The sequence below is a fragment of the Elgaria multicarinata genome, chromosome 7, assembly GCF_023053635.1.
Source record: "Elgaria multicarinata webbii isolate HBS135686 ecotype San Diego chromosome 7, rElgMul1.1.pri, whole genome shotgun sequence".
NCBI lineage: Eukaryota > Metazoa > Chordata > Lepidosauria > Squamata > Anguidae > Elgaria > Elgaria multicarinata.
This window is the reverse complement of record NC_086177.1, coordinates 98238209-98266088: the sequence shown is the minus strand read 5'-3', so window position 1 is coordinate 98266088 and position 27880 is coordinate 98238209. Positions and strand designations below refer to the sequence as shown.

The 27880-nt window shown below is 46.0% G+C and overlaps 1 protein-coding gene across 2 annotated transcripts in view; it reads left to right on the top strand.

Annotated features, from left to right (window-relative positions):
• Positions 1-2185: 2185 nt before the first annotated feature.
• The window catches only part of HAS2 (hyaluronan synthase 2), a 40229-nt gene continuing 14534 nt past the window's right edge, over positions 2186-27880 (top strand). Inside the window, exons 1-2 of one of the 2 annotated variants that reach the window (XM_063131127.1) lie at positions 2186-2313; positions 24381-24725. In XM_063131127.1, the coding sequence (XP_062987197.1) occupies positions 24381-24725 (345 nt within the window). In that variant the 5' untranslated portion in view covers positions 2186-2313. Of the gene's footprint in view, positions 2314-24380; positions 25008-27880 lie in introns of both variants that reach the window. The other variant, XM_063131126.1, reaches the window with a different exon arrangement.

Below are 27880 nucleotides of genomic sequence, written 5' to 3'. Positions count from 1 at the left end.
CCTCAAGGGAGGCAGATTGAAACATGCTTTTCACTCGGGTTTACCATATGCATATATTAGCAGAAATATTGGAAGCTGTATAACCTTTGACTAGACAGGGACGTCATGGCTTATTATTTTCTAAACAGTGCCACCTGGTGGTGAGTTTTCTTTGAAATTTGCAGTAGAAGACAGACGGGGGGGTGGGGGGAATGCAGAATGGTTCCCCATTCCCATGTGAATAAATGTCTGTAAATGGGAAGTTATTTGTTAAGACTAGTCAGTGATAAGGAGGACAAATTAATAATAATAATTCAATTTCTAATATAATAGCTCTGCAAGCAGACATCAGTAGGAAAATTTGCAGTAGGATTTATCTAATTTCCCATCCACTTTATACAGTGTTCTGGGCACCACGGTGTGGAAAGGCAGGATATAAATTTAAATAATAAATGATAATAATATCTGGATTAATTGAATGCTTCAATGTGGAGGATGCCCAAGGAATGAAGAACAGAAACATACACTCTGCCGCTGACCAGGGGCTTAAGGCAGAAAGAAGATGGGGGAGGGGAGACAGCCTGGTCCCATCCATCAGCCAATGATGGAGCAGCTCCCTGCCAGAAAGGTAACTTATTTGCAATTCTTGCTTTCCTCTTCCCTCCCCATGCCTTTTTCCTTTTGTATCGTGTCTATTAGATTGTAAGCCTGCAGACAGAGATTGTCTTGTGTTTTCATAACTGCACAGAATTAGAAAATTATAAGCACTTTATAAGTGAATAATAAAAATAATAATGTAATTTCTGTTCCAGGTTTCATTGTGCACAGCTGCCCTTGTGCCACAACAAGTAGTGTGAGAAAGCAGTGTCAAAAGATTGCTCTATTCAGTGGGGCTTGAGTGAGTATGGCACTGCAGATGTGAATGCACATTCGTAGCCCCATTCTCTGCAAAGGCAGAAAAGTCAACTTTTGCTCCTTGCTGAACAGGGCAAATGCATTTTCTGCAGAACTTGCAAGGGGGTTTCAGAACTAACCACTGAAATGTTTCTTTCTGTTTTTCTTTCTTTTTCTCTCCAACTTCAGGCACATAAGCCATGGCACCGTGAATAAGTTATTTCTCCCTTCGAAGGGCCTGAAGTCACTTCCAAGCGTATCCCTTATTATCTCACAAAGCTCGGGTGGATCAAGAAAGCAAAGCCGAGAAGTGTAAAGCAATTCCGATGAATTAAGAAATCATCAGAAGCAATCCCCCATACTTAAAAGAGAGGGGAGGGGAGGAAGAGAATATGAAACCTGGATTTTCTGCCCAACGTGGACCAGAAATCCTTCACTTACCGAAACCTACAATATGGTTTGGGGGGTGGGGGTGGAGAGTGGAGGGATTTCAAAAGCCCAGCTTTTCCTTTCCTGTACAAGAAGAGGAAATCAGGTGGTGGTAACATGTGTGTATTGCATTTCTTTGCAAATGTTTGCAATTAAGTTAATTGAATTCACTCTAGTTTGAACTGGTGCTGGAGCCAACTTACATGAATGGGCAGTTCTCTCTCTTCTTCTTTTTCTTCTTCTTCTCTTCCCACCCGCCCCCCACCCGCCCCGCAACTCGCAGGAGTTCCCTCCCTCCTCCCTCCCCTTTTCCCCATCCTTTCCACCCTATTAAAACAACCTCCAAGTCTCACTTGTTAAAAGACCCCTTAACTTGGAGGAGGCAGAGAAAAACCAGCAGCCAAGGAAAGAGGGAGGCAGGGAGAGAGAGAGAAAAAAGAGAAGGAGAAGAAGAAGAAGAGGGAGAAAAAGGAGGGGAAAAGGAGAGCGAGAAAGTCAAGAGACGTCTGGAAAATATTACCCAGCCACTACTCCAACTGCTGAGGCTGGCCGTTGCTGCTGAGACGCTTTGAGATAGAAGCTCCATTCAGTCCCGACCAAAGAGACTTTTCCTACTGTGTGATGCTGCTGCTGCTGCTCCTCTCTCAACTTTCTTAAGGACTTCTGCCACAGGCGCCCGGAGAAGTCCATCGCCAGCAACAAGCCCACTGATTAATATATCTGGAAGCCAGTTTTGTTTTTTGTTTTAAAAGCCAGGAAGGCGCGGGTGTGTGGGGGTGTGTGAACTTGAAATCGTAGGGGACTGGGATCCAGGTGGGAAGAATGGCCCCCGCCTGTCCTTTTCCATGGTTTTGAAGCCATTCGTATCCAGCCCCTCCAAAAATAATTCTCCCGGGAGCACAAGTTGATCTGTTACCTCAATCTGGGGGGGAAAGGGCTACAAAACCCCAGAACCTCACAACCGGCCTCTTATTAGATCTTGGATGAGCAAAGGAACAGAAGGGCGACAAGGTGAGCTTTTTTGTTGTTATGGGTCATAATTTCGTTTCTGCTTCTTTTGAGTCCTGGAACGGTGACAGCCGGCGGGGTGAGTGGGTGGGTTGAGAATCATTTTGGGGTGGGTTGAGAAGTTCGCGGGTGGGATTTTGTTTCGGGGTGGGGGCGTGCGGTAAGATGCACAGGACTTTATTTCCGTAGCGCCTGCAACACCTCGCTTTCACCGAGGGGACGGCGGCTCCCTGCCCCGAGGAATATACATTCTTATTTAACAATCACAAATGATTGCCTGTTCTTATCTCTGATGATGGTCTGATAGAGTTGATTGAAAGTGTTTCCTAAGAGAAGCTATCTAAATGATGCCATATCCTTATCACACTCTATATGGAGGTGTGGGGGGTGGGGGTGGGATGCTGGGTTAAGGAATATACCTATGTTACCTTGGCACAGGGCACAGACAGGACAGTACCAACTTTAGATGGATGAGACTATTTGTTCTCCATGATCTAGCCGACGCAAGCCCCATTTCTTAAGGCTGCGGTCCTGGGCGCGCTTAATTGGGAGTAATGCCCATGGAGCTCAGTGGGATTTACTGCTGAGTAAGCATGGACAGAAGGAGGGGCTGGCGCCTCTCCCACTGAAATAAATGGTACAGGAGCGCGCGTACCTTTGGCCGGGTCCTGCCCATTTTCTCTATCCTTCTATATAACGCGCAGACCAAGCCCCTCCCTTCTCTACCCCAACTTCTGTGAATGCGCGAAAGCTGTAATCCTAACGACTCTTCCAAGATTTGCGAGAGGATCCAACCGCAGCGCTCCGTCCCAAAAGGCAGAGCAAAGTAAATGTACTGTAAATGTGTTGTAAAATGTGTTGGTAAATGTACCAACACATCCCTTGCACTAGAGTAAATGTACGCCTCGGGTTACGCCTGCCCATCCCTTCGCGGGTGCGCAATGGAAACCGAATAGGGCTCCTCGCGAGTAAGCGTCTTATGTGGGAGACTTGCGCGCCTGCGGAACGGGGCGATCTGATTTCTCCTCCGTCCCGATGGACACAATGTTATAACGTGCGTCTACCTGAGTCACAAAGGTGCTTTGGAGATTTGAAAAAACCTTGATCCGGATCCAGCTTTGAGAGGCGGTAAATAATACCCCGGAAGGCAGAGGGGCGCGGGGGAGGGACTGCAGACACTGTCGCTATTTAGACACTTGTAAAAACACGAAACGTGACTGCGCCACGCCCTCCCCTCTTGTCCGTTTCGGGAGGGTGGGCGTGGGGAGACGGGACATGGGAAGGAGCTGACGGGGAGGGGGGGGGTGGAGGAGGTCTTCGGCTCTCAGATTCCCAGCGATTTCAAGAGAGGGAGGGAGACGGAGCGATGCTTAACAAAACGAGGCCGGCATCGCCCAATAAAACGGCCTGGCAGACGAAAGGACCTCCTTGTTCACACCGCATCCATCATTCACGTACGGAACTCCCTGCGGCAAGACGTGGTGGGAATCCCCTCGATTGCCTTATAAAAAGAGAGAGAGAGAGAAAGAAGGATTGGATGAATGGATGGTGGATATAGGTGTTTAAAGGACCTTCCGTGAGCAGAAGCATCTAAGGGCGCAATCCTATGCATGTTTAGACAGAAAAAAAGCCCTTTGGTTTCTAGCATGACCTAGCCATGCTGGGAATTGTAGGACCTTTTCCTGTCTAGACATACAAAGAACTGGCACCCTAAATGTCAGAGCTGTAAGCAATCTAGGAAGGTTGAGGAAACTATGCTCCTGTAGATATTGCATTCCAGCTCCCATCTGCCCCAGCCAGGATAGCGAATGTTCAGGGATGATGGGTTTTGTAGTCCAGATTCATGCAAAGGGCCACAAGTTTCCCACCCCAACATTCAGAGCAGGGGTGGGCAACATGTGGCCCTCCAGATGTTGTGGCAACTCCCATCAGCCATTGCCAACATAAAATGGTCAGGGGAGTTGCAGCCCAACTACATTCACAGAGCCCCAGGTTGCCCAGACCTCTCTGGAGGCATCTGTTTGGTTGATTGGAGGAGGAGGCTTTGGATCCAGCCCTGCCCAAGCTCTCCTGCTGCTGGAGGGTACAAAGGTACACGTGCTGCCTCATTGTGATCCCCCAATCTCCTTCCCCATATTGCCTCACGGCACCTTCTCCTTCCTGCCACCGTGTTGCACTCCCCACACCCTTTCCAGATGGCTATCCCACTTCCTCTTCCTTTCTGAACAGGTGATTTCCTAGGACACCCCTCCGGTGCTTGACTCTGAGGAATGCCCCCCCCCTCAGAGCCAGGCATTTCGGCCAGGTGAGCCCTCTGAAGAGTCACACTGGCTGCCTCCTCAGCCAAGGCAGCTCTTCACAGGGTGGCTGCTACAGAGAGCCCCACCAGCCATCCTCTTGCTGCTGACTTGGCTCTCTGCAGCACCCAACAGCAGGTATTCCTGGTGGCAGGATCAGCGGGGAGCAATGGAAATTGCCACTCCTCCCAATCCATTGTCTGAGCTGAGGCTTCGCCCTGCTTCATGGGAGGGCCAACCCTCAGCAACTTCAGCAAGGCCACCCTTCCATTTAGGAATGTTTTCTATGGAAAGAGGTGCCCACATGATTAACACATTGATCCCCCCTCAGCCTTCCCTAACCTGGTAGCCCAACACATCCCCAACACAACTCCCATAATCCCCTGGCTGGGGAATGATGGATGTTGCAGTCCAATACATCTGGAAGGTACCAAATTGGGGGAGGCTGCGCTGGGCGTTGCATGAGAGAAGGTAGCGATGGAGACCTCACCCTGCAGAGCTTGGGCTGCATTCTTATACCCATTTATTTATTTTAATTTATATCCCACTGTTTCTTTCCCTCTTGCTAGGGCCTCAAGGCAGCATACATGATCTTCCTCCTCTCCATTTTATCCTCACAACAATCCTGCCAGGTAGTTTAGGCTGAGAGTCAGTGACTGGTGCAAAATCACCCAGTGAGCTTCATGGCCCAGTGGGGACTAGAACCCGGATCTCCCGAGCACCAGCCCAACCCTTTAACTATTACATCGCCACACTAGCTCTCACCTGGGAGGAAGGCTGCCCAAGAGAGGTTACAAGGCTGGGGGCAGGTGCAATGTGGGGGGCTTGGCCCCATTGTCTTGTGCGGTGGGGCTGAGGATAGGGGGTCCCTTTGCTAGAGAGGGGACCACAAATTTCCCCATTGAGCTTGATGGGACTTATTTCTGAGTAGACATGCAAAAGGCTGGCTCTGTTACAGATCTTCAGAAGGAACACGATGTAGAGCTTCAGGACTTTTGGGGGCCGGAATCCCAGCTCCGACGGGTGGGTCTCTCGGGGTGGGATCAGTGTCACAAGGCAGGGGGAAAGAAATGGCCTACGTGGCAGCAGCAGCAACTCACAAGCCACGCTTGCCTGGGTCTTCTCGTCCACCTCCCTTCCCTCCCTAATGGGGCAGTACAAAGGGAGCAAGGCTTGGGAGAGGCTAGCTAGCCCCTGCTTGCCAATACCGGGCTCCAAGATGACTATCTGTCTGCCCTGGACCGAAGCCACCGCATTGTTTGATGGCCACCCATTTTTTCGCTCTGGGTTCAGCCTTCTGCTCTCCTCCTGCTTCTCTAGGAAAAGGAGACAGCCTTCCCCAACTAGACGCCTTCCAGACGTGTTGCACTACAACTCCCATCATTCCCCAGCCGGGGATTATGGGCGTTGTAGTCCAACGCGTCTGCAGGACGCCAGGTTGGGGAAGGTTGGGACAGGGCCATGATGCTTTGGGAAGGCTGCTCGTTCTGTCTTTGCCTTCCAAGCTGAGGAAGCGATGCAAAAAGAAAGAGAAAGTGTCCGGTTACAAAGGCCTCGCAGAGTTTCCCCAGCCGGAGAGCGGGGCTCCCTCGAAGGCGGGGTGGGGGTCGGTTATGTGACCAAGATCCCCGACGTGGTCTTTGGAGGGCGGCGGTCGCTTCCTTTCCTCGCCCTTCTCCCGTTGCCTTCTCTTCTGCAGAGGGAGAAGCAGGAGGAAAACGAAAGGTTCGAACTTTCTTACAGGTTAGGAACCCACGTGGCAAAAGCCAGAGAAAAGGGGGGGAAAGGGGGCGGGGAGGCTGGGAATGCCGAGGATGAGGTCACTGCGTGGGAGCGCCCGCCTCCCTTTTGTGACGCGACGCCGCACCCTCTCCTGATTGGCTCGGGTCATCTGAAAGAGGTTTCCCGGCAGAAGTGAAAAATGATGAGTCTGGAAAATGAGTTTTAGTGGGGAGGGTTCTTTCTTCCTTCCTTCCTTCCTTTTCTTGCTAATGCAAGAAAGGTTTGGGAGAAAAAGTAGGAGGTTGAGACATTTGAATAGAAAAGTCAAAGGCCGTTTTGTTGGACATAAGAAAAATCCCAAATTCCATATAGTTGTAATAACTTTTATTAGATCACAAAATTTGTTCAAACTTTCAAGACCTTTAGAGATTGTCATCATACAGAGGAGGTAGTAAAAATCATGTTAGCTAGATCCAACCAAGGTTAAGCATTTGTAAATTCCATTGATTCCTCCCCCCACCCCACCCCCACAGTGGGAGGAAATTTAAAGCAAGCAATTGAAGCTGCACACCTAAGCACCTTCACTAGGGAGTATGTTGCATTGAGTTCAGTAGTCTTATGATAAAACATGCTTCAGTTTGCCTTTGACTGGCCTAGGGCCTATGCCTACAAATTCCACAGAGTGCATTTATAGCTTCAGGATGTTCTTGAAATTCTAAGGTCTATTGATTAACTAATAAATTTGAACTGACATTATTATTATTATTATTATTATTATTATTATTATTATTTTAAAGCAATATTTTTTCTATTCAATATGAGAGACATTTTGGTGGATGTAGGTTGGAGCTAAGAACATTTTATCTATGAGGAAGGGATGTTACCCTTCAGAAATGTGTGTATTTTGCTGCCATATTGGCATGGGGCTAGGGAGAGATATTTCAGTGATTTCAGAACAACAAAAACATATTTTAATACTTTAATGTTAAAAAGAGAAACACTCCAATTGAGATCTCATTTCCCCCAGAGCTTGGGACAGTAGGAAATGGTGAAGTATCTCTACACACACAGAGAGAGAGAGAGAGCCACTAATGTTTTTCCTAATTGCTTTACTTCTTTTGTCTGAGATAAACAAGTGAAGGAAATGCAATACATTCGCTAGTATTAGATAATGAAAACAGGCTGCATTAGAAGTCTTTGATGATCGTATTTTATCTGAGCACAATTTCACAGTTAAGTGGTTTGAAAAATGAGACTTAAGGCTGGTTTGACTTGAGATATTTTAATACGTAATTTCACAGACCCTTTTGCTTTTTGCTGTAGCAAGACCAGGAGGTTGATGTTGTAAATAATTGTTCTCAGTTTTGCATTATAGAGTGCTTATCTACCATTGTTAAAGGGCAAAGTTCTGTTGACTTTTGTTGGTCTTTCAGCCATTGACACAATCAACAGGTTGTGAGACATGGCCATTTAGCCCTTCTATGCAACCAGTTACTGAGATTTTGTTAGATTCACCTTTATCCCTTCCAATATTACAGAGACTTCTATCTTTCACCATTTTCATAGAATCATAGAATAGCAAAGTTGGAAGGGGCCCAATAAGGCCATTGTCCAAACCCTTGCTCAATGGAGGAATCCACCTTAAAGCATACCTGACAGATGGGGTCATCTCATGAACCAGGGTTCATCCCATAAAGCTAATTGGTGGGAGATTCAGGACATATAAAATGAAGTACTTCTTCACAGAGCACATAGTTAAATTATGGAACTCACTACCACAACATTTAGTGATGGCCACCAATTTTGATGGCTTTAAAAGGGAGGTGGAAGAATTCCTGAATATGAAGGCTATCAATACCTACTAGCCCTGATGGTTGTGTGCTATCTCCAGTATTCAAGGCACTAAGCCTGTGTGCACCAGATGCTGGGGAACATGGGTGGGAGGGTGCTGTTGCACCATGTCCTGCTTGTTCGTCCCTGGCTGATGGCTGGTTGGCCACTGTGTGAACAGTGCTGGACTAGAGGTCCCTTTGATCTGATCCAGCATCAGGGCTCTTCTTATGTTCTTATGGCTGTCCAACTGCCTCTCAAATGCCTCTAGTGTGGGAGAGCCCACAGCCTCCCTAGGTAATTGGTTCCATTGTCATACTGCTCTAACAGTCAGGAAGTTTTTCCTGATATCCAGCTCGAATCTGGCTTCCTGCAACTTGAGCCCATTAGTCCATGGCCTGCACTCTGGAATGATCAAGAAGAGATCCTGGCCCTCTTCTGAGTGTCACCCTTTCAAGTATTTGAGAGTGCTATCATGTGTCTCCTCAGCCTTCTCTTCTCCATGCCCAGTTCTTTCAGTCTCTCCTCATAGGGCTTTGTTTTCAGACCCCTGATCATCTCCATTGCCCTCACCTCAGCACTTCCTTACATGGCTCTTCTCATAGGAACTCACACATGTGTCACCCTACAGATTACATAGAATCTGTATTTTGCCAACCAACACTGCATGGTAGAGGTGGGGAGACCCCCCTTTTAATGAGGCACATCCTTGACTAAAAGGTATATAAGCAAGGGAAATGGGGGTGGAGGCTGGGAGGGGAAAGTTCAATATAGGGCCCCACGTCCTTTAATCCAATGCTCTTCAGAGACCCCATATTGGGCCTATCCTATGGCATGAGAACATACAGCTGGTTTCATGTTTATAATGGGCTGATTTTTTTTGCCATTATTGAAGTCTGGGCTCTCCTGTTCTTTAATTTGCACTTTAAACAGGGACCTGACGTCGGCTCTGTCTGAACCCTGCAGCGAAGATCAATGGCATGTAAAATCTGGAAGTGATAAATGAGTAGGAGGCGAAGGCAACTGTGTTGCAGCAGTAAAGCCATACAGATGTAACATAACTGTTCAGTTTCCCCTCCGTTGGCTGTTAAACTGGAAGGGGAGGAATGCTGACAGCTATTTTATGTTCATAATGAATGAACGCTGGGAATCATTTGTACTTCAAAGATGGATTTACTTATTCGGCTGCCAAAATGAGTCTCAGCCAACTTCCCAGAAATGGGGATGCCACTTTAGAGCAATCAGCTAATGTTTAATCTACATGTGTCCGCGTTCAGTATAAGTGCAAATATACTAAGTGTGAACGTACTGTAGATTCCCATCCTCTGAAATTTGCTGCATCGTTCTTTGAAGTAGATCGACTGGCACCAAATCTGTTTCCTGGGGCAAAGTGAGCAGATTGGGCCTCTTCGGACAACATGCTAAGTCATGGTTGACGCGACATGCTAAGCCATAACGTTTGGCTCAAAATGCCTAACCATCGTGGCTTAGCGTGTCGTCCGAACAGGGTCATTGTGGGAAGGGCAAAATTCCTGTGCACCTAGTCCTAAATAGTAATAGCAAACTCATTAAGAACGTAAGAAGAGCCCTGCTGGAAAAGACCATTGGCCTAACTAGTCCAGGATTCTGTTCCTATAGCAGCAATCCAGATTCCAGATTCCTGTGGGAAGCAAGCAGGACATGAGCACAGGAGCACCGCCCTGCTGGTGTCCCCTAGCAACTGCTCTTCAGAGGCATACTGCCCCTGACACTGGAGGTAATATACAGCCATTGATGAGCTATATATTATGAGAAATTGATGAGCAGACATTGACAACCTTATCTTCCATAGTCCTTACATTGTCACAACGGCGCCATCCACACACAAGAGGGAGGAATAACCCCAAGATTTGTAGAATTGCAATATATATATATATATATATATATATATATATTTGGAGGGAAATGTACATGGGGAGGGTGATACCCCAAAACAGGTCTATGAAGATTGAGCATGCCCATTGGGCATAGAATGCTGACTCGCTGTTGGGGAGGAATGGAAAATGCGGCGGTGGTGAGAAGAATGTAATGGAGTATCCCGGAAAGAGGCATGAGTGGCTCTCTGGTGACTCGAATCCTGCACAGGAGCACTCCATGCTGCAATGTTTTGTTGCAGGGCCAACTTGCATTAACGGTTTAGCAGTACTGATGTACCTATAGCACTTTATGGGGAAAGATAACCCAGGCCAGATCTACACCAAGCAGGATATAGCACTATGAAAGCAGTATAGAAACAGTATATAAGAGGCAGGAGTCTCTACTGCTTGATAGTGGTATTGAAGTGCACTGACAACTGTTGGGGCCCATGACACATACCGTATACCGCTTTCATACCACTTTCATAATGCAATATCCTGCTTGGTGTTAATCTGGCCCTAGAGAGGAGGAGACAAGAAGAAAACAACAGTGACAGGACTAGAAGGCTTAGTTTCATAGCTAGGCTTAGTTTCCATAGTACGGAAAATAATCTAAGGTTAAAGCCTCATGGAAGATATCTGTTTTGGGTAGGGATCTGAAGGAAGACCAGAGGAGCTGTACCATGGAGGAAGTCTGTGGAAGGTGTTCCAAGAATAAGAAACACCATCAGGGGAGAATGGGAGGAGTCGTGCCAGAGGACAGGAGAAGTTTGGGAAGAGATGAAGAAGCAATTGTAGATGTAGTGGAGCAGAGATCATGAGTAGGGATGTACCAAGTGATGATGTGACTGTTCATATTGGGACTGGGCTTGAAAACTCATTCATTTATATCAGGGTGGGCAACTTGTGGCCTTCCAGATGTTTTGGCCTGTAACTCCCATTAGCTCTACCCAGAATAGCCAATGGTGATGGATGATGGGAGATGTAGGCCACAAGCAGTCCACCCACTCATCCCATTTTACATGGATACTTCTATCTTTGGGCAGGGCTATAGTCCTGTATTGTTCTACGAGTCTATGAAATCAATAGGATGATTCCAGTCTATGTGGTTTAGGAGGCCCTTTCAGCAACTGCGACAGCCTGAACTTAACCAAGAGGCGCTTCACTATCACCCCCACCCCAATCAACCCCTTGAAGTTGTTTTCTGAAATCCCTTTTGATGCCCTTCTGAGGTTGGATACAAAGGCAAAACAAACTTGAACTTAAACCAGGGCTCCTCCAGATGTTGTTGGGATGAACATAAACCACTCCTAGCCAATGTGAACCGCCCAATTTTTGTGAACCGCCCAGAGATCTTCGGCTATTGGGCGGTATAAAAATGTAATAAATAAATTAATAAATAAATGTCGTATAACAGGAGTTGCAGTCCAACATCTAGAGGGCCACAAGTTTTCCACCCCTGACTTAAATCCAGACCCAAAACACATGCACACCCCATAATGCATGATTTGAACGCGTTACTTAAACTAGAACCAGTACCAATTTGTTGGAGGTTAGACCCTGTATCAGCTTAATGAGCAAATAAGGAATTCCCTGGTTGTGGCTGGTTTTGACCACAAGTGGGATTTCCTTGCTGTTTGGAACGGTCCCAGTGATCACTGCTTTCCTTCTGCAGGCTTATCAAATTTGTAACAAACAGATCAGTTGCAGGAACAATGCCAAGCAGCAACAGCAGCAGTGATCCGGTGCTGATTGTTAACTATCGAATTCCAGAGGTCAGATAGCAAATGCTAAATGTCCAGTTACAACGTCACGTATTAAGTTTCACTTTTTAGATATGGCTGCAACCTTACACATGGTTAGGTTGCTTAAACCTCATCACCTTCAGTAGGATTTCAACAGTGTTCAGGACTGTAGCCTAGACAACCTGAATCTTAACAGTGGAGCCAATTTGGAAAGTGCTTTATAAATATTGTTTGGCATAATGTGTTTGAATTATTGCATATACTGTAAATGTAAACACATCTAAGATTTGCTTTGGATGTTACCTTACTGTAGGGTGACCCTATGGAAAGGAGGACAGGGCTCCTGTATCTTTAACAGCTGTATAGAAAAGAGAAGTTCAGCAGGTGTCATTTGTATGCATGCAGCACCTGGTGAAATTCCCTCTTCATCACAACACGTAATGCTGAAGGAGCCCTGCTGACTTTTGTATCTAGTCACTAGTATAGATCCTGCAGCTTTAACTGTTGTGATGAAGAGGGAATTTCACCAGGTTCTCCATATATACAATTGACACCTGCTGAAATTCCCTTTTCTCTTCAACTGTTAAAGATACAGGAGACCAGTCCTCCTTTCCATATGGTCAACCTACATTACTGGGGTAGGGGGGAAATGGGGAGACATGTGCTTTCTATTCTTCTATCTATATCGGGGTAGAGGAACCTTCAATCCAGGGATCTTCTGGGATCTCAGTTGGCCACATCTCCTCCCCCAGGCCCTACACTCTCTCTTTCCCAACTACTGATCCTTTGGGGGTTTCCTGGCTTTTGTGCAACACCCCCCCCCCCCAATTCCAAAAGGTTGAAATGCCTCTCCTAAAGTTTAATGACCACCAAGAAGAGCTTTCTTAAGCTAAATGGTGCTGGTATATTGTACACTGAGGTTGGAGAGGTGGAGGTTCAGAATGGCTGGGTGGAAGGCTTTGACTCCCCACACCCACCCACACCATCCCAGTGATCTTGCTCAAGATTGCTGAGGTGGTTGGGGAGGCTTCAACCTCACCCCCATCCCACCAAACGGTGGCCATGTGTCCTCTTTTACAGGGGACAGCCCTCTAGTTGAAGGGCAACCAAAGGACCATCCTCTATGTTGAAGGTGTCCTCTATTTCGAGGGTTGCCTAGTCCAAGGGTGGATCTACACTATTGCTTTAAAGCACTTTGAAAATGTTTTGAAAACTGTATATGGAGTGTGTCCTGGGCCCCAACTGTTGTCACTACTGTTATAAAGTGCTTTAAAGCAGTAGTGTAGATCCTGCCCAAGTCTAGTTTCAAGTGAGAGCCTCAGGGCCTTGAAGATGCCCATGAACCATTTGTAGCTGAAGAGCCGACTGAACAAGCAAAGCACACAGGTCACAGTCTTCCACACCATAGAGCAGCCTTCCTCAACCTGGGGCGCTCCAGATGTGTTGGACTACAACTCCCAGAATGCCCCAGCCAGCTGGGGCATTCCGGGAGATGCAGTCCAACACATCTGGAGCGCCCCAGGTTGAGGAAGGCTGCCATAGAGAGACATGCTGTATTTCTATTTAAATTATAATAATTATTTCTAAATTTGCATCTATACATATAAATTAGCCTATGCAAATTTTATGCAGACCAGTGCCCCCTTTTGTCCTCTTTTCACTTGTGATGCATTTCTTCCTTTTGGCGATTCAATAAGGGGTCACCCTACTCTTAGGAGTTCCTCTCACTCAGGAGCTAGGGGTGAAATTGAGATGCCGTGGCGGATTTAAACTGAAGGCTGACCTTGTCTTCAAAGCAGCTACAGACATTCTCCACAAGTCAATTCCTATGTTCATATGAGCATCCTACATTTTCTTTGTTAGTTAGATAGTTAGTTAGTTAGTCAAATGCATGAACACCAGAGTGCTTTCAAAAAATGTTTTGGTAGTAAATGTACTACATATGCCATTCCCCCCCCCCTGTAGTGTATTATAGACAGCATTAGAATTGCATTTAGTAATTTGTACAGGATGGTTACTACATGGTGGCCATAAGCAACAGGAATGTCCTAATTATCACATTGTTGCAAAGTCTACAGGCTTTGCCTAAACTCACGTATCAAGTCCCAACCATCTGAGTGTTTGACACACACACACAAAAAACCTACTGGGGGGAAAAATTCCCACAGTTTTAATAAGTAGCAAAGCTCCCACTGACTTCAAGGCAGCCAAAATTACATCTGTCAGGTTGGTTTGATTCATCTGAAACTATGGTCTTAATCAGCTACACCACTTTTTCACATGACCATTTGGCTCAAACTAGTAACCCTTTAACTCACACAGCTTTTGGAAGCCCTTCTCTTCTTTATGGCACTTACTTTTAGCACCATCAATATGTACTGTGCTATGTGAGATCAAATAAGGGCTCCATCACACCTATTTCCCCCCCCTCTGGTTTGCCTCACAGTTTTTTACCTCCGTTTCATAAACGCTGCAAGGCCTCCCTCACATCTGGTCCCTTTCACGTGGGCTTTTGCTTGTTTGCTCTTCCATTCCACCCTGCCCCTTCTCCTTTCTTCTCCAGTTCATTGGTTGTGGTACTCTGTTGGGTGTGGGCTCTTCCCCACCCCCAACCCACTCTGGCTTTATCTAGCAATTAAAGGTTTCATCTGGGCTCCATTTCTGTGGGCAATGGGGGGCTATTGGAGCACTAAAAAGTCCATTCAACCAACTAACAAGTAGGGGTGTGCACGGACCCCCCGCTCCGCCCCACGGGCCGATCCAAAAATTTCAGGTCAGCCCGCTCCGCTCTGCGCTGCTCCGCCCATACTCCGCTCCTCTTCGCCGCAGAGCTCCGGCTCCGAATCGGAGCTCCGCAGTGGAGGGGAGTGGCGCCAGGTAAGGCCGGGAGAGGAGCGCGGGAGGTTTACCGGGCCCTGCCACCATCGCCGCCCGTGCGGCGACGGCAGCAGAGCCCGGTAAGGGACCAAGGGGGAGGGGGGCCTTACCTGCCTCTGTCCGCGGTCCGTCAGCGTCTTCAATTGAGCCCGTGGTTCAACCAGGACCAGCAAGCGGCCCAGACTTCCTGGTTGAACCGCGGGCTCAATTGAAGACGCCGACGGACCGCGGACGGAGGCAGGTAAGGGAGAGGAGGGCGGGGGGGTTACCGGGCCCTGCCGCTGTCGCCGCATGGGCGACAGCGACAGCGGCAGGGCCTGGTAAACCCCACTTACCTTTCCGGCGGAGCTCCGGATCGAGGCGAAGGATCCGCCTTCACCTCGATCCTCTTCGCCACGCTCCGCCAGCCCCCCAATCCTCTTTGCCTCCGCCTTAAGGGCAGGCGAAGCCCCCCGCTCCGCTTCTAATTCGCCGGTCCGATTAGAAGCGGAGCACATCCCTACTAACAAGTCCCTAGGACGACCATGCTGGAGGAGGAGAACCGCCCTGCCCTCCCCTTTTGTCATCAAGACTCCATTAGCACACATCCCCAACAAAGGAAAAACAAGAGGGGAAAACAATCCAGACTTTCCCCTCACCAAAATAAAATGCAACAAAGCGGGAGAAGGGGCAAGATGACTGCAGGACAGGGACAACATCATGTGACGACCGCACTGCAAATCCACATACCAGGAATGGCAAGTGTGCAATAAATCGCTTGTGTGATGGAGCTCAAAAACAGACATATATATCATTTTACCATTCAACACTGATGAAGGGTTTTGCTGTTTTATTGTTTTACTCTGTGCAGCACCATGTACACTGATGGTGCTAAATAAATAAATAAATAAATAATAAAGGCACGCTGAAGGTGTGTGATGGCTTGAGTGACAACTGTATTTGGGGTGATCATAGGGGATGTGAAAGTTAGGGCCACCAATTTGGATGGCTTTAAAAGGAGGATTAGACAAATACATGGAAGAGGATAAAGCTATCAATGACTACTAGTCCTGATGGCTACCTGCTTCATCCAGGATCAGAGGCAGTATTGCTAGGGAATGTGGGTGGGAGGGTGCTGTTGCACTCCTGTCCTGTTCGTGGATTTCCCATGGGCATCTGGTTGGCCACTGTGTAAACAGAATGCCAGACTAGATGAACCCTTGGACAGGATCTACACTACTGCTTTATAATGGTATTGAAGTGCACTGACAACTCTTGGGGCCCATGACAAATTCCATGTACCATTTTCAAACTAATGTCATAGTGTTATATCCTGTTTGGTGTAGATCTGGCCTTGGTCTGATCCAGCAGGGCTCTTCTTATGTTCGTATGTCTGTAGTGCTGAATCTGAAATGGCTTATTCACACATGCACACAAACTCTCTATGTTGCAATTAACAAATGATAGGCACGTATGTATGGACCTGCCCTTAGTGTGTCTCTGGACTGTGTGGTTTTCCCAGGCTGTAATTTGGCATCCACGATATCACCCTCCTGACCATCCTCGACTGTAAGGATGGCATAGAGAGAAGTATTGCTTGAACCAACACTCCATGTGATTTCTGAGATTGGAGCACTTTCCGAAAATAGAAATGGCAGAAGGAGCATAAGTGCCCATTCTCTTTGCCACACAACCCCATCTCTGCATGTGCACACTGCACATGTGTTTAGGTGGCAGATTTTTCTGCCCATCTAAGAAGACAACTTTCCAAGATCTCAGACAGTGCAGTCTTTCCCAGCCCTGTGATCTTCTCATGTCTATGGACTTTTCTACATAGTGCCACAGATTTAAGGCCATCCTTTAGTCTTTCGTGGTGTGTTCGGGTTAATATCAGTCAGTTCCTCTAAGCTTAATATCAGATCATGAAGTCTGAGGACACCGTGACCTTTCCCCGATTCTCATTTACAGTTTACGCAACCAGTCACTCTCAAGAATGTGGCAATAGTGTTGATAGTATATTCCCTTGCAGATCATGTAAACACTTGCAGCATAACAATTCTCTACAGTAACCGAGACCCCTTAAAGCCAAACCGTGATGATGGAGACAGGCATACGTGTAGAATCAGGTCTACAGTCAATCCCTATGAAACAGTTGGGTATGGAGGTGGTTTAAACATAGCATGAGCCAGAAAACGGCGGTGCAACCCTTCTTCTGCTCAACCCTTCCCCCCTCCCACCAACAGCAACTTCAGCTGCTGCTTTTCCCCCAAGGGGGACTCCATGATCAGAAGTAACTCTTTCCAAGATGGGGAAAATGACGTTAACAAACAGTTTGGGAAGGGGACAGCATGGGTGGGGTCCAGCTGCTCCTCCAGACTGTCCAGGTTTGTGGTTTAAAGCGCTCTCTCAGTTTCTTTATACAGAATCAGCACGACCCATGTTGGATCCTGCTTGCTGCCGGCCACATTTAGTTGCACTGGATTCGGTTCACCGACACCGACCCCCGGCCACCCCATTGTTTAATGAGGATTTGGCAGCAGACCTGGTTCCTGGCAGAGAAGGCTGTCCATGGCTACTAGTCCTCCTGATGGCTATTTGCTATCTTCAGTATCAGAGGCAGTATGCCAATGTACAGCAGTTGCTGGGGAACATGGGCAGAAGGGTGCTGTGGCACTCACGTCCTGCTTGCGGGTTCCCTCTGGACAGCTTATTGGCCGCTGGGTGAACAAACTGCTGGACTAGATGGGCCCTTGGTTTGTGGCACTTCTTACGTTCTCTTTGAACTGGGTTCTAAAGCAAGGTCATAATGGGCGGTATCCAATGCTAGCAATTTGCCTGTGCTAACCACATTGTACTAGTGCAGCCTTCCTCAACCTGGGGCGCTCCAGATGTGTTGGACTACAACTCTCAGAATGCCCCAGGCTGGGGCATTCTGAGAGTTGTAGTCCAACACATCTGGAGCGCCCCAGGTTGAGGAAGGCTGTAAACTAGTGGGAATGACTGCTAGCACAACAGGAAGTTAGGGCTTATTCGCACAGCCCACGAAACTAGCAGAAACTAGCGCTTCTGGAATGGGACAAGTCAGTCAAGCTCCCTACCATGAGCTCTGATGACTTAGGGTTCATCTACACCAAGCAGGATATTCCACTATGAAAGTGGTATGAAAGCGGTACATAAAAGGCAGGAGCCACACTTCTGCTTTATAGCGGTATTGAAGTGCACTGACAACTGTTGGGGCCTATTGACACAGGCCATATACTGCTTTTATACCACCATATCCTGCCTGGTTTGGATCCTGCCTTTTATATACCACTTTCATAGTGCAATATCCTGCTTGGTGTAGATGAGCCCTTGGCCCATTTCGGAACTGGTCTTTTTGCTTAGTTTCCTTGGTTGCCCTAACAAGCTCTAGCTTCTAGTTGCGGGAGCCATCGTTCTTGCTTGTGCAGCGGTAGTGTTGAATACTGCCCTATGAGCCTTCCGTTGTTGTTGTTTTCTTGTGGTGCTCTGTTTGGGGGGTGGGGTTAGAAAGATAATTCTATTGTTTTTTAAGAAATAATTTACTGGATTGTAAGAGCGGTAACAAACAACACACAATGGGTGATAGTCCATACGTAGTTGCTTAAACCTGCTGAACATCTGGATGGATTGTAGTGTGAGAATGAACCATTGCAGATACATAACACCAAAAGATAGAGCTTTAATTATCACTTCACCGCTCAAGCCCGTTGGAGACAGTTCACACATTTGGCTGCTTGACATCTGGCACTGGGAAACCAAGTGAGAAACCTGGATGTGTAAGGAACAGCCTTTAAACCTCAAACTGTTGGCCACAAATTGAGGGAGTGACTCTGGGGATCCTGCCAGAAATAGGTTTAGAGATCTTTTAAGATTTTCTCCATTACAGAATTTTGAAAAAAAAATCTCTCTCTCAAGCCATATATTTGCAAACATTTACATCCCCTCTTAAAACGCCCTATTCTTGTGATCTCTGAAACCTCTCCCCCTTTCGTAATTCTTGTCCCTTGGATCTGCTTTATGCTTGCTTTCTGCAGGATTGAGCAGCTGTTTTTGCATTTCTGAATTTTTAAAAAAAGATGTATCCCCCCACCCCCTGCCCGATCCCTACCCAGAAGGCTGTAAGTTTTCAGACAGAGATGTAAATAGCTAATGTGCATTGTATAGCTAGAGTTAAGTAGCAGTTCTTTTTCCCAGCCTTTGAAAGGGATGGACCTCAAACAGCTATGATGTCAGAGGGTGTAGTTCCAAAATCAGAGGTGGCCAACAGATGGTGAGTGCTGAATATTATCAGTGTGCATGCAGACATTGATAAATACAAGGAAAATATGAATAACGGGAAAGGGGAGAGAAGGAGAGAGAGAGAGAGAGAGAGAGAGAGAAAGAGAGAAGATCAATCTGACTCAACACTGCCAGAGGTTTCTGTTCAGGGCTACATTTAAGGCTGTGCAATTGTGTGCATAGCCTCAAGTGCAAAAGTCTCATATCTATACTGAGATAAACTAAGGGCATCATCAGATGAGCATTTTATTGCACGCTCACGACTGCCTACTTTCAGATGTCCATACATCCTTTAGACGATGACGTCCGCCTCCTGCACACCTTCTGCTCCTTCCGCTCATTTTTCAGTCACAAAATACTGTAGACCCCTTTTAATCCAATTTTTTGTAAAGAAAACAAAACTGAATGTGCCTTCATCTCTTGCTGTGTGCAGGAAAAGCGGCATGATAAAAACAGCCCCTGAATGGGCCACGTGGTCTTCGTTTACTTCCTCTTTCCTCTCCGGGAAGAAAGAGGAAGTAATGAAGGACAATAGCGGGGATGGAGAAAAGACGGTAAGGAAATACAATTTTCCCCCATGTGATGACACTCCAAGGCTGCAATCCTAAACTCTGGCATTAGAGAGTGATGGGGCAATCCTGTGTCCCCTAGACAGCATGTGGGGAGACAGGATTGTTCGGTTTCCTGGCCCCAAAATTGTAGACAATGCTCCGAGCTTGGAGCCAAGAAACCGTGCTACCCGCACCCTTCCCCTTGTAGCCAGCATGGAGAGAACTGTGCTTGCTACCTCTCTGTGATCACAAAACGGAACACAGAGATGGGGAAAGGAGGCATTCCTGGGGAAGAGGGGAAGGCTAGGGATGTGGGCCTGTAAGTTATCCCCAACCATCCTGAGCCTTCTGCCCGACCCTTCTCCAAAGCTTTGACTAGACAGGTGAAATCATTCTGCATTGGATATACATAAGCCTCTGAGTTCGGAGGCGTAAAAGTACCCAGGACACATCTCATAAGATTGTGCCCTAAGTCCTACTGAATCTAGAGGGGCCTACTTCGAAGAAAACAGACATGGGATTGTGATGCACAGGTAGGACTGCTGTGAGGATGCTATCTTAAGGTACTATCTTGAAGTGTTGGGTGGCCACTTAGACATTGTCAAATAAAGAGGAATGCATCATCATTTGGACTGAAGAAGACAAGAAAGGATGCAGATTTGCGTAAAACTGTGTACATGCTAATTTGTATGTTTAGATGCATGGTTCTTCATCTTTAAATAGGAGTTAGACTGGACAGCCCTTCAAATAGAGGAATGCTTTCAAATAGAGGGCTGTCCTCTATTTGATGCATGGCCACCCTACCCGAGTGTCTGAGGCATCCCATCTGAGAGGTGCACTTCAGAATTCCTTGCAACATTGCTAAGAATGCTATGATAAAACTCTGGTTGCTCATGACCAGATGTAGTCAAAGAGAGCTGAAGCCCAGAATCCCCTTCGGCAACGCAAAGGATCCTGGGGTATTGATCTCAGATTGCACACTGCTTACCTGGAACACTTAACAATATTTGCCCTATGTTCAATCTTAACGTGTGCATAGTACTCCAAAGTAAGACCCACTGAATTTACTCACAGCTTTAGACTATTCTATAGAGTAAGGGGGATTCCACATGTCGTACTGAGGGCGCTTCCATGCGCCCCCAGTGCGCCCCCAAAGTGATCATGTAGCTTGCCTGGGAAGAGACGAGGAAGATGCGTCCTTGCCGCCGCCGCTGCCGCCACCCACCTACCTCCTCGCCGGCCGGGTCGGAGAGCTCGGCGGCCTTCTTCCGCCGAGCTCTCCGACCCGGCCGGCAAGGAGGTAGGTGGGTGGCGGCGGCAGCGGTGGCAACGACGCCTCTTCCTCGTCTCTTCGAACAGGCAAGCTACACGATCACTTTGGGGGCGCACTGGGGGCGCATGGAAGCGCCCTCAGTACGACGTGTAGAATCCCCCTAAGTCCCATTCAACATGAGGGAGAGGTAAATATGCATACAACTGAGCTGCAGATCTATCCCTGAAAAGATTTTATTTTTCATACACACACACACACACACACAGTTCATTGCTGTGGTGCCTTAGCATCTCATTCACTTGTTAGGTCTTGCATTTGTGTTAGATCATGCATAGCATGAAGTTTAGCAGTACAGAGATTCCAGAGACAGACAAGCTAAGAATGCCAAAAGTTGCCAGATTCTATTTCAAGTTCTAAAAGGACTCAGACTATATATAGCCTGTCACCTCTTCTTTTCTTTCTTTTTTAATGACCTGCTAATAATAGTATAAGCAGCATGGAATAACACGACTGGTGAAGCTGCTTCGCACTTCAGGCTTTATCTTGCAAGTTTAGACATGAAGCTGAAGTTTAGACATGAAGCTGCTCTTTCTCAGAGGTTACAAATGCATGCATTTTCAGGATTCCTGGTCATGCCACGTTTGGGGGTGGGGAATGGGGTCACCCTTGGGAGTTTAGCTATTAAAAGCATAATACATATATTACATATTTAAAGCAAAATGCCAGCACTTTAATACACATATAGGAGGATTTTCATCTCAAATGTTAGTTTACTGTGATGCATTTCAACTGATGATGATGATGATTTTATTATTATTTCTGTACCACTTAACATAATAAAACCTCTAAGCAGTTCACACTAAAATACATGTATAACACAATATTAAAGCAATATTAACGCAATATAAAATAATATTCAAAATACTACTGTTCAAAGCATGTCACATATATTATTTTGGTATTCCTTCCCACGGGCCTAAAAAGCAGGCCAGTATTATTATCCTCACATTGTGCCTTGGGGAAAGGGGAAGCCAAGACTGAGATCACATGGTTTATATGACAGCACCTTGTGAATTCATTGCTATCATAAGCTTTGAACTAGGGAACTTCACCCACACACAATCACTACATTGCATCAGTTCATTCCAATGAAAGCCATTCCCCCCAATGGAAGCCACGTCTATAAGTTATGCAAGCATTGGGAAGGCTGTTAAACACACACGCACACACACACATGGCAAATTTTGTCATTTGTGGTGATGGATATGCTGAGATTCAGCAGTTCCAGGACAAGAGTAGGACAATAAGGGCTCATCTATACCAAGCAGGATATTCCATTATGGAAGCGGTATTTAAAAGGCAGGAGCCACACTACTGCTTTATAGTGATATTGAAGTGCACTGCAGGAAATACACTACTGCTTTATAGGGTACTGAAGTGCACTGACAACTGTTGGAGCCCATGACACATCAACACCAAGCAAGATATAATACTATGAAAGTGGTATGAAAGCAGTATATGGCATGTGTCATGGGTCCCAACAGTCGTCAGTGAACTTCAGTACCACTATAAAGCAGTAGTGTGGCTCCTGCCTTTTATATACCGCTTTCATACCACTTTCATAGTGGAATATCTGCTTGGTGTAGATGAGCCCTAAAACTCAACTAGTCAAGTGTGAAAGTCAAAAGTAGCCGATATAGATCTAGGTACTGCAGGAGCTGAGGAAGCTCCCAGAGATGACAGTTGTTGATTCTACACACAGTCCAAAGCTTATGGATGAGAATTTCATTCAGCTCATTTTGTTTTGTTTTATAAAGTTACCCCAAAATTGTATTCAATCACACACTACCGTTTGCAGGGATAGGATATTTGGTGCAAATTACTTTGAAGTCTGGTCAGATTTTGTTTTTGAATGTTTTTGTGGGGAGAGGGGATGTTTTGGATTTTGGTTTGTGCAACAGAAAATACATTTGTAAAAAGAACTTTAATGCACATCTGTCTCGGAGAGGAGATAAGCAGAGAGGCATCCAGAGTTTTAGTTTGTTTGAGTCTTCTCTGCAACTGCTTTCAATTGTCCACCAATTGTACCCTACATGACCCAGGCTATGCTGACCCAAGAAAACAATGCAATGCAGGGCACTGTGGTGCTGATCCGGAAATAAACCCAGGTAATTTGGAGCCCAGGCGCTTATAGGGCAACAGCATATCAAATGGGGGGGGGGGGAACTAGCATTGACTTGTAATTTTTGCTGGTATCTGTAAAGCATTTTAAGTACAAGTGCAGGGATCTTGGACTTGCTATGTTTCCCTACCACGTGTATACGTGGTTGCAAAGACATATTTTCCACTTGCCTAACATGTGGAGTGACTCTGCGTCCTACTATTGAGCCCTTAATCGAATTATTATTATTATTATTATTTATTTATATAGCACCATCAATGTACATGGTGCTGTACAGAGTAAAACAGTAAATAGCAAGACCCTGCCGCATAGGCTTACATTCTAATAAAATCATAGTAAAGCAATAAGGAGGGGAAGAGAATGCAAACAGGCACTGGGTAGGGTAAACAGGCACAGGGTAGGGTAAACTAACAGTATAGAGTCCAAACAACATCAAGTTTTAAAAGCTTTAGGAAAAAGAAAAGTTTTTAGCTGAGCATCTGGCAGCTTTTGCCTGGATTTGTAGCACAAACAAGGAATTGATCCTGTAAGAAAACTCTAGGTCTATACTACCAATCTGTGCTAACAGGACTGTATCAGATATTTTCTAGTGTGGAATATGCTAGATCAAAAGGAAAATAGCCCTTTAATAAATCAGTGTGAGTTATAATAACATTAAATTCCACCTCAGACAATAATCATCTGCCTTAATATCCGATGGTAACATAACATTAGGACTTGTTGCACAGTGTAGTACCATGAGTTAAATACATGTGCAGTTGGACAAAACCTTTACAGTTGTGAATCTAAGTAAAACCTTCATTAATTATAACAAGAGTAGAACACACAAACATGAATTGAAAAAGCCTTAACAATTGTAACCAAAGAAAACATAGAAGGCTTTCATTAATTATAATTCTGCAAATGTGGACAGAAGAAAACGTAGAAAGCTTCCATTAATCATAACTATACCTAGACGGTAACTCCAGAAAATACACCATTGATTGTTGCACAGCAAGAAGGTAGAATCTAATCAACAGCTATCAAACAGGACTAATTCTTAAGTGCAAAATAAAGCATATTTGATTCAGGAGAGAATAACTTCTTTAAGAGTTTCTTTTGAGCTATATTTCCCTTGGTGAAGGAATTCATTTTTTGTTTTTGTTTTAGCTCAAACATGATTCATTTGGCCTGTTGCTAATACCCAAGATAGATGGAGAAGTGATGGGTAGAACTAATTTGGGTAGAACTATAACCAGCTCGCAAATGAATGTTGGCAATAATTTTCTGCATTATTGGATCGCTCCCAGTTTTTCAACCTTCTATCCCATTTTTCCCTCTATCAAAATTTGAAAGCTGTAACTTGTAGCTTGTAACTGTCTACTTTTATTGGAGAATTTGCAGTGGGGAAGTTACAATGCTTTTTCTTGATCTGTTGCAGATGCATTGCGAGAGGTTTATATGTATCCTGAGGATACTTGGAACTACACTATTTGGGGTGTCCCTTCTGCTCGGAATTTCGGCCGCTTACATTGTTGGCTACCAGTTTATCCAAACGGACAACTATTATTTCTCATTTGGACTCTACGGTGCTATTCTGGCATCTCATCTCATCATCCAAAGCCTCTTTGCCTTTCTCGAACACAGGAAAATGAAACGATCTCTTGAAACGCCAATCAAGCTGAACAAAACTGTTGCCCTTTGCATTGCTGCCTACCAAGAGGACCCCAACTACTTAAAGAAATGTTTACTTTCAGTGAAAAGGCTCACCTACCCTGGAATTAAGGTGATTATGGTAATCGATGGGAATTCTGAAGACGATATTTACATGATGGACATTTTTAGTGAAATCATGGGCAGGGATAAATCTGCTACGTACATCTGGAGGAATAACTTTCACCAGAGAGGCCCCGATGAGACAGAAGAGTCCCATAAAGAGAGCATGCAGCACGTCACTCAACTGGTCCTGTCCAACAAAAGTGTCTGCATCATGCAAAAATGGGGTGGGAAAAGAGAAGTAATGTACACAGCATTCAAAGCGCTGGGGAGAAGCGTGGATTATGTGCAGGTAGGTATTAAAAGCCCTCCGTCGCTGCCAAGTAAAACATGCCTCTAAAGAAAGAAGGTCTTGTACATGTTGTGCTGGATACTGCATAGGCCATCCTAGTCCCTCTATGAACAGAGTGCCCCTTTCACTCCCTGCCTGAAAACAGCAGGGCTGTTGAAAAGGTTTAACTCCTTAAATAGTTAAGGCTGTCAGATGGTCCGCAATGACGTGTCACACTGGTGCAAAGAAAGCTTAAATAGGGAAGGGCAGAACCGTCCACTAAGCTCTGCACATATTCTCATTTAATTAATGAGGGTTTCCAAACCATAAATAGTTCAGATAGCAATGCAGAATCCAAATTCACTGCTTTGGTGCATCCATGGTATTCTTCCCATCATGTCTTTACTATTACCCCAGTTACCTGAATGACTCTGCAAGTGCTACATGCCTGCCTGCTGTTCAGGAGGCGTTGTCCTGCTTGGAATTCAGTGGAAACTGATGGCCACTGGGCCACCTTGCTCAATATTGTCTACACTGATTGGCAGAGGCTCTCCAGGGTGTCAAGCTGGGGTCTTTCCCAACCCTACCTGGAGATTCTGGGGAATGAACCTGACATCCTATGCATGTAAAGTAGCATCTCTACTACCAAGCTATGATTCTTCCCAATATTCCTAGCTCTTGGTGTAATTCCAGTTGCATAATGAATACACAGTGGGGAGTCAGGACTAGAGATTCCAAAGCAGGCTGTAGACTAACTTGAGTCAGTTTTGGACCCCAACAGGGGGAGATGTCTTCCCAGCACTGGGTTGGCATCATGTCCCTCAGAAACCCGTGGCTTCCCTCCCCGGGGTGGGGGGACACCAGGTAATCCTGGCACCAAGGAGGGGACGCAGGGTTTCTGGACAGCCATTTGCGAACCACCATGGCATGCCTCCACTGCAACTCTGGAGCGAGGCAAGAGGTTGTCTTGACGTCATCTTGCATGTCCTTGCCTTACTCCAGAGAAAAAAGTCAGGGTAAGTCCCCAACTTCTTTTCTCCACAACTTCAGTGGAAAGCCCAGGGTGTGCGTGTGATGGCAGCTGCATCGTTTAATCGACACCGTGCCACCGGGCACCCACCCTGGCGCTTTCCAAGCGTTTAGATAACCCCAGGCTCTGTTAACTCCTGGAACAGTATGCAATGAATTGATGCACCAAAGAGAGCCTTAGAGAATCACCCTCAAATTGGTGAATGAAATCTATAATTGCCTGGATCTCCTACCTTTAAGTTGGCATAGGCATAGCAACAGACATATGCCATCATGGACTGAGCAAGACTGTCCTTTTCCCCACCTAATGCTCCTCTGATCCAGCCACTCTATTTGTGTGTAGTGTGTGTGTGGGCATGGGGGTGTCTTTACCCATGTATACACATGCAAAGCTAGTACCAGATCTGTCTACTAGTGGTTGTTTCTAAATCTTCATTCATCACTGTACACAACTGTCACTCATTAAGCTGTGCTATGGCCAGGAACATCAGCACCTACAAAATGAATAAGGGGTGTAAGCCTGCAGCTGAAGCCTTTCAGCGGGCTATTGCTCTAAAGGAAAGCAGGGGGGATGGATTACTATTTGCCTCGCATAATAACTCCAGGGGAGATTGTCTGTATTTGATTGCTGAGCTCTTTGCAGCAAAGGTGGAATAAAAAGGAAGCCAATAAATCCTGCTGAGCATCATTTCAATTTTACATTGTTCACAGATAACTGGTTAGAGCAGCCTTGCCCAACCTGGGGCCTTCCAGATGTGTTGGATTGCAACTCCCATCATTCCCAACCAGCATGGGAGTTACAATCCAACACATCTGGAGGGCGCCAGGTTGCTAGAGCAATCCAACCCAGTTTCCATGTCTCCTCTTACCCTCTGCTGTGGCTAGTTAGCTCTAATCAATTTGTGAAATTAATTCCCCTCCTCTCTCTTTAATACAAACACTCAAAGCCTTCTTAGGCTCCCTGTTTCTTAGGATTTATAAATCATTGTACCTCTAACCATTGCATAACAAGAACATTTCAGCATATACAGCTGGAGCACCTTCTGTGTGAGGAAAGACCATGGCCAGATCTACACTACTGCTTTAAAGTGCTTTATAACAGTTTTGGTAACTGTATATGCAGTGTGTCCTGGGCCCCCACAATTGTCAAAACTAGGGTGACCATATGAAAAGGAGGACAGGGCTCCTGTATCTTTAACAGTTATATTGAAAAGGGAATTTCAGCAGGTGTCATTTGTATATATGGGGAATCTGGGGAAATTTCCTCTTTATCACAGCAGTTAAAGCTGCAGGTGCCCTGCCCTCTGTTAAATCTGGTCACTGTAGTATAGCTCCTGCACTTTTAACTGTTGTGATGAAGATGGAATTTCACCAGGTTCTCCATATATACAAATGACACCTGCTGAAATTCCCTTTTCTATGCAACTGTTAAAGATACAGGAGCTCTGTCCTCCTTTTCACATGGTCACCCTAGTCAAAACTGTTATAAAGCACTTTAAAGCAGTAGTGTAGATCCTGCCCATAATGTTTGGGGACTTTTATAGCTTGGGGGGAAAAGACAACTGGTGTGTGTGTGTAAAATGACTGAGGTGTATAAAATTATGCATGATGTGGAGAAAGTGGGCAGAGAGAAGTTTTTCTCCTTCTCATAGTACTAGAATGTGGTGTCATCCGATGAAACGGATTGGCAGGAGATTCAAAATAGACCAAAGGAAGTATTTCTTCTCGTAGTGCATCATTATTTGTAGACAATCCACTCTGACGCAAGATGTGGCGATGGCCGCTGGCCATCAGATAGTGATAAAAGGGGATTAGGCAAATTAATGGAAGATGCTTGTCAATGGCAATCTAGTCACAGTGGCTTT